At 35.8% G+C, this 7,757-nt stretch overlaps 1 protein-coding gene across 1 annotated transcript; it reads right to left on the minus strand.

Annotated features, from left to right (window-relative positions):
• LOC107772792 (shaggy-related protein kinase eta) lies at window positions 1-5,556 on the minus strand. Its single transcript, XM_016592266.2, has 12 exons — window positions 5,340-5,556; window positions 4,280-4,372; window positions 3,959-4,018; window positions 3,575-3,847; window positions 3,397-3,471; window positions 3,265-3,321; window positions 2,503-2,643; window positions 2,339-2,389; window positions 2,168-2,263; window positions 1,212-1,295; window positions 839-940; window positions 1-580 (listed from the first exon to the last, which is right to left on the minus strand). Exons 1-12 carry the CDS (start codon window positions 5,352-5,354, stop codon window positions 479-481), a joined length of 1,149 nt encoding a protein of 382 aa, XP_016447752.1. The 5' UTR covers window positions 5,355-5,556; the 3' UTR covers window positions 1-478.
• Window positions 5,557-7,757: the final 2,201 nt, after the last annotated feature.

A 7,757-nucleotide genomic window follows, 5' to 3' on the forward strand; every position in this document is an offset into this window, starting at 1 on the left:
GAAATAAAATAGATATGTTCCATTAATCTTACTCACATATAGCAACTGTAACACAATTTGTTTGCAACACTTTCCGACGTAGAAGACTGCTAAATACAAACTGAACAGAGAGAGATCAACTTAAGGAGAAAAACACTGCCCTTTCAAGTCCTGGCAATCCTTTTGGCGCCTTGCAACTTGTCCATACATGTCATTCAATCGTCCCTGGAAGCTTTCTGGTCAATTACTACTATCAAACATGTACCAAAACATATTTCCTTTTTTTTAAAACTAGTTGGCTGCTACGAGTGGGAGACTTCGAAGAGTGGAACAAAAAAGAAAATACCAAGTACAGAGAACTAAAATGCACTGCAGCCCATTACTTTGTCCTCATCGACCAGGAGATGCCGCTTGTCCTGCTGGATTACGCTTCAAGGGATGTAACTTGGATCCCTTAATATTTAGATGATCAACCAGTATATTTTTCTAAGCATATACTTCACGTCATGTCACCGTGGGATGCAAAAAGATGCAGGCCCATCTGCCTTTTTATATGGTCTGGTATCAACCTGTTTACGAGGTCTGCAGAGGCACCAGACAACTGAAACCAGGAAAATATAGTTGGATAAGCAATGGAGTAAACTTAAAATAGGTAAGTACAGAATGCGTAGACAACTGAAACCAGGAAAATATAGTTGGATAAGCAATGGAGTAAACTTAAAATAGGTAAGTACAGAATGCGTAGACAACGATTTTAGTATAGTTATATAATATTAATGCCCTTCAGCTGGGATCGGGAAGAATGAAGCACGAATGGTGTAATCTTTCAATTTTAAGAATAAACATGTGAAAGCTGTACCTCCTGCTTAAAATTGAAGAGAGGAGGCAATGGGCGACCATTGGGAAGCCGTGCATTTGGTTCACGAAGCTCATCAAAGAAAGGATGAGCACATGCTTCAAGCTGCAAAATGAGAAGCATATTAATTTATGAGATTTAGGAATTCATTGTTCAATAAACAAAGAGGAACCATATGTGACTGGGAGCACTGGTAACAGGGCAGTAAACCTTATAAAAAACAGGTCAGTAAGAAGCAGCACGAGGAGATGTGGGAGCATAAAAAGGACCACAGAAATGGCCACCCCAAATGGAGACATGTCAATTGTGCTACATATGAATTGTTGCATTAATGGATGACAATCACATCAGGAAAAAAAAACTAAATTGCACTTACTGCGGTGCAACGTAGACTTGGTGAGTATTGCAGAAGCCGAGAAGCAAGGTCAATTGCTTCAGGAGGCATCCGTTTGTGGAAAACCTGAGACCAGGCACAACATAGTAAGTTAGCAGCAGACAGATAGATAGATATAAAAGAGCAAAGAAACAGCAAAAGGATTTATTTGCACTTTTGCCATTAACGTGGTTTTGCAAGAATAAAATAATCATCCGGATGGGGATTGGGAGTTCAAATCCCCTTAAAAGCCAAACTCACTCAGTTGTGATATTGAATATTTATTACTTTTCAAAGATTTACTTGTGATTTCCAGATTTTGTTTCCTTAGTATTCAATGGATATGCTGATTAGCAGAATGAGTACTCTTTAGGGAAGCCAATCTGATGTTATAGCTGCTTCAGCACAAACTCATTAATCAAGACTAAAATCCTAGTAACTTATTTCTACACAAATTATAACCAAACTCAAGAAATACCTTGAGTCCGGTTTTCATAGGTATAAATCTTTAAAACTCTTTGACCTCTCAATTAGTAGATAAGCAGATTCTTCTAAGGATTAAAGACTTGAGATTCTTAGCTTTTGAACCAAAAATGGTTAGGGAGTAATGATTAATGAAAAAACTAGAAATCCATGCTTGAACATGTAATACGGATTCGACAAGAGGATACCAAATAAATTTCAATTAATAGAAACTAAAGCCTAACCTCGAAGTATCTAAATGATTAAATTTCACAAATTCCATCAACAAGCCAGCACCTATGTTCTTTTGGAGAATGCTTAAACAAACTGGACGCTCCAAAGACAGTTTTTTTTTTTGGGCCAATTATCAGTTAAAACAAAAAGGGCACCCTTGACAACTTGCTTAAGTTTCAGTACAAATTCGGCAGGAATGAGCTATGCTTCAAACAACAAACTGTTGCTCCACTAGGTAAGACTTGAATCAAGTGAAAGCATACCTTATGCCAAGGGTGTGCTTTGATTTGTGGAAACCTGAAATCAGTATAGTTCGGATTCATACAGCGAATTTCCTCCCTTGTCGGTGTTCCAAGTACCTGTAAGAAGAAGCAAATGAAACCACATTCCGCTACAACATCTGCATCAATTTACAGGAATTAATTACACGGCACCTTGATTATCTCAACAAGCTGGTCCACAGCATTTTCTCCGGGGAACAATGGCTGCAAAAAGATAATTGCAAAAATTGGTATAGAAATTGGAATAGTGCACCATATGAGACTGAAGAGATTCCACGGACTAGATCTAAGCAATAGAAGTCTAAATAACTACAAACCTGGCCCAGAAGAAGCTCAGCAAGGACACAGCCAGCTGACCAGATATCAATTGAAGTAGTATACTCTGTTGCACCAAATATGAGTTCAGGAGCCCGATAAAACCGGGAGCAGATGTATGAGATGTTGGCTTCTCCTTTAACCTGAAAAATATTGTACTTCCGTAAATACACAAACCAACCACAGCCTCAAAATCGAGTAATTCTCAGCAGGGGCATATCCAGTGTATAGGCTATGGGTTCATCTGATCTGAGTCCATAGCTTTCACTCATACGCTATTTTTTTTGCCTAAAAATTATTAAATATATACAAATAATAATTTTTGAACCCATTAAAATAGATGGAATGTGGTAAAATTGTGAATCTAAACCCATAAAATTTAAATCCTGGATCCGCCTCTGAATATCACAGAAAGTCGAGGAGCTCTCTGAAAAGATGCAGTCTATGCCACAAGCTTCAAAAGCTAATTAAAAGCAATGAATTCAAACAGTCAGTGAGAACCTAGCTAATGCTGTGTTTTGAGCTACTGAAAAGGTGAAAGCCATCAAAGGTATTTCTGGACAGGAATATAAACTTCCTCATGTGATTATAGCCCCCATTCTACCCCTCCAAAGAAAAAAAACCACTTTCTTAAGTCAAAATTATTATCAACCAAATTTGAATTAACAGTGTGGTCCTTTCACCAAGACAAGGGACAAATCCATACATCTTTAGTAAGAAAATGAGAATAGCTACAGAATTAAACTCTTACAATTTATACTTACCAGCACTTTTGCGCTTCCAAAATCACAGATCTTTACTTGGTGAGTAAGAGGGTCTACCTGTGAAAGCAAACAATGAAATAAGGAGATGAATGGGCCATAATTTGCTAGACAAATTTAGCAGCTATGCATTACCAAAACATTCTGAGGCTTCAAGTCCCTATGGCATACGCCAGCAACAGTATGCATGTAAGCCAGCCCTCTAAATACCTGAACACGTATAAATCTTAGTATGGCTCAAAACTGAGGTACCACTTAGTATTGCTCAAAACTTAGGAAACAAAAGTACCACTCGGGAAAGAACTTCACTCACTTGATATGTGTAAAGCTTAACATAGATGAGCGGCATTCTCTGATTCATATTGCTATAATGCTTTAGCACTCTATACATAGTTTCTGGAACATATTCCATGACTAAATTGAGAAAAAGTTCATCTTTGCTTGTAGTTGAATAGAAGCAATGCTTTAGGCAAACAACATTTGGGTGATCCAAAGTGCGCATTAGCTGCAGCTCACGATTCTTGTATCTACGGTCTTGCAGAACCTTCTTTATAGCCACAGTCTCCCCATTTTCCAGGCATTTTGCCTTCACAAGAAAAGCATCATTCAAACAAAAAGTAAATTAAAAAGAATAAGAAAAAAAGGATTAACAAAACAAGAAGATACAGTTAAAACTAGAAGATACATATTCACTTACCTGAAAGACAATTCCAAATGATCCAGTCCCCACAACACGTTCAGCCATGTAACTGACTGTCTGCTCCAAATTATAACAGAAGGCAAACAGATTTTCAATTTCGCGTAAGAAATCAGGTTACAAATGCTCATGATTGGATATGAGAAATGCAAAAATGGAATTAAAAAATAAAAGGGTAAATTATACGCATCCATCATTTACATAGTGTGTGATGGGAGAATTATTTTGACAATTTTTCTAATTAAGAAGCATTACATATCAAAAAGACACGAACTATGTCTAACTAATAAATTATGATTCTGATAAAGACATCTCCTCTACCTGCTTTGGCTCGCCATTCTTGCCCCCAATGGTTGTGGAAATTATATGACCAGTGACTGCATCATTCCCATCCATAACAGGAGCAGACATCTCCTACATTACACATCAAAGATAGATCTCAGGCCAGCATTTTCAATAACTAAGACACAATATATTAAACAAAAAAAGGTAGACTACAACCCACCGAAACTCTATCCTGGGGGCAAAAAGAAGCAAAAAAACTTAGTACTATCATTCAGAAGCACTATCAAAAAATGCTTGGCAACTGTTAACAGACATTCTTTTGACTAGATATATTTTGTAAGATCAAAACTCAAGTATCTGATAAGGAAAAAAGACATAAACTAAGTGAAATTGGAAGGCTCGATCAAATACCTAATAGCAACAGATCTATAGAAAGCTAAAATCAGATCTATACCAACAAGAACAATAACAACTACTACATCTCAGTCCCAAGCAAATTGGAGTCGGCTATATGAACCATGTTACTCCATATAAACTCACCTAAGATCAGATCTATACCAACACATCCAAATAGATCAAAGGCATTTACTATCACAGAAAAATTCTCCAAAAGCAAAATTTCCATCAGGATAAAATAAAAGAACAAGACCAGATCCTGAACAAATAAAGCATCCTGAACATGAAAAATCAAATATTTGCAACTGAGACTAAAATGGTCCAAATTATTAATTTTAAGGTTCAGGGATACTAGACAAAAGATTTCATTTATTTCAGAATAAGATGAGCAAGGGCATGCAACAGGGAACCATTATCTTCCTTTTAAAATCCTAGAACCTTTCTCAAGTAGAAACCAAAACTAAACCCAGATTTGCACTCAATAATAAATAAATAAAAAGGAAAAAGAATTGCATAGTACTACTACCTGAACTCAGATTGGCTAAAAAGAAAAGATCTTCACATAATACACACTGATTTCCAAGAATCAAGAAATCTCCAATAATGCACAGTATTGTTTCCCAAAATGAAAAAAGCTGTAACAAGTAAAGAAATAAACTTTTTCTGTAAACAAGAAAAACCCACAAAGCAAAATCCATACCTTATCATCAGCCATAATTTCTCAAGCTCAAATTCAAAGAAAAATTAGAAGAGGAAAAAGAAGAAAAAGAATTTTTCTTTAGTTTTTTCTGCTTTGTTTAAGGTTCAAACATCATAATTGTCGGTTAGAGGAGAGAGAGAGAGAGGACCCATATGTAAAACAGCCATGTGAATCCAGCTATTCCTTTTCTTCTTCATTTTTATTTCTGTCTCTCTCCTATTTTTTGTCTTTGAGAATTTTGGTTTTAGCCCCTTGAGTTCTAAGTAATTGCGAATTTTCTCAATTAATTTGTGAAATTTTAGAGAAGAAAAAGATTAGTGGGGTCATTGGAGGTGGACTGGAAGCCGAATTTGACTCGCAAAACTAGATCCCGACACTCTAATGTTCAGCCTAATGGCCTACTCCTCAAATACTCACTTTACTTTTTCTTTATTCTACTACAGCCCTACTTCTCTTTGTTTTATGGTTCATTTCTTTGTACTTAATGGATATTTGAGTTATTCATATAAAAATATTTAATTTTTCTTTTATGATTATTTATTTACATTTAATATGTCTGATTCACTTAAATCTTGTATAAAAAAAATTAATTATCAAAACCTAGTTTACTTAAAGTTTCCAGTGAACCATGACACAATTATGATGTTATACTCTATATTTTTGTACGTGAAAGTACGTCGTAAGTCAATTGATGTAAGCTTGAAAATGAGAGCCTCTTTGAAAGTATATAAAGTGATTTAATGATGTTACGTCCCATTTTCGCAAGCCTTTAAGAGTTATCATTCGGGGACAAATATTTCTACGGGGACATATTATTACACCTCGTACTTCAGACGTCACCATCATTATAGGATTACCTAATGTAAGCTCAAAAAGGACGAAATCCTTCTACAAGGATAAGAAAGGTTTACCGAAGTCTTAAGTAAGTTGAGATGAATATGAGACGTGTTAATCATATTTTAAATGAGTTTAAAGTCATCATATGACTATATATGATGTTTGGATATGAAATATAAAGTTTGGGAAAAATCGGATTAAAGTTGCGGAAAAATCGACTAAGGATTTGCCTTGCAACGGAGCTTTTTGAGCAATAAATTTTGTGTGCTATATGGGATCTTTTTTTGAACATATTATATACCAAATTGAAGGTCTTGGAATGTAGTTTCCAACGCTCTTAATCGTTCGTTCATACGATGTCCGGATAAAAGGATATAAGCGTCTGAAGAAGGGTCAATGCGAGGGTGCCAAGTAGCACCTTTTTTACCTTTAAAAAAAAAGATATTTACATCCTTTATCTTGTCTCTTTCTCCATTTTTCCAGAGAGCACGGCCAAATAACACCCCTAACCTTACCCTTAAGCTCTCTACAAGGGCTTCAAACAAGATTATCATCCCGGGCACGAAATTAAGAAGCGATAACATTAAAACGATCCCTATGACGTAAGTATCGCTTACTTTCTGTATTTAAGCTTTTAAATATCAAGAAAGGTTGATAAATTCGTCTCCTAATAGTTAGAACTCACGGGACGGTGATCGGAAGCCATGAGTTCGAGTTATTTGACTTGTAGTGGACTGTTTTATGGGATGTTTCGTATTGCTTTTGGGCTGTCTATTTTGCTACTGTTTAATGAAGTTTTGGAGGATAAATGGTGTGGAGAAACACCACATAATGGCGAAATGGTTGATTAGTCATTCTTTGTAATATTTTTGGGGTGTTTGACGCTACTATAATTATCGTTTTGGGTATGAAGTGATTGGGGTGTGTTGGGTTGTTGTAAGCTATATATAACATGGATCTCGACTCGACACTATAAGAGGTAATTATATTGTGTTCTTTCATGTGCTTAAGATTATCTTGATGTTGATTAAGTTAAATGGATGGACTAGACATGAACTAGTGAATAAAGTTGCTAATTGAGGATAGTTGGAGTTGTGGATTATTTTCTTTGTTATAAATATATGGTATAAGGCTGGAATCATTGATGAATGACTTCATTATCTTGTTAATTATACTAGTAAGTTAAAGTAAGAAGTCTATAAGGGGTGATATGGGGTATACGAATTCCAATTGGGCTTGTAGCTCGTCGTGAAGTAGTTGTGACTTATTGTTGTTATATGGTGTCTTGTTATTGATAATTATATATTGTTGGATTTCTATGGTCATTGTTGTTGGTATATGTTATTGGAGGAGGCTCTTGTTACAGGGGAGATGCTGCCCAAATTTACATAAACGAGCTACTAGTTTAAGTTGCGGACTTAGCCTTTACTCAACACTGATTTTGAATCTCCTTATGCTATGGTAGATTGAGTTGAGTTGTTTGAAGAATTGCTTGGAAGGTATTAAGGACTCAATGGAGTTAAGGTATGTTAAGGATATCCCTTCTTTTCTTTTGGCACGATGCATATGATACGACGAAAC

This window comes from Nicotiana tabacum, chromosome 17, assembly GCF_000715075.1.
Source record: "Nicotiana tabacum cultivar K326 chromosome 17, ASM71507v2, whole genome shotgun sequence".
Classification (NCBI taxonomy): Eukaryota; Viridiplantae; Streptophyta; class Magnoliopsida; order Solanales; family Solanaceae; genus Nicotiana; species Nicotiana tabacum.

Excerpts from the sequence above, each read along its gene's own strand:
- LOC107772792 (XM_016592266.2), bottom strand. Across the intron at positions 3,322-3,396 it reads TGAAGCCTCAGAATGTTTTG|GTAGACCCTCTTACTCACCA; the intron begins GTAATGCATAGC and ends TTGCTTTCACAG. Across the intron at positions 1,296-2,167 it reads AAGCACACCCTTGGCATAAG|GTTTTCCACAAACGGATGCC; the intron begins GTATGCTTTCAC and ends GCCTGGTCTCAG.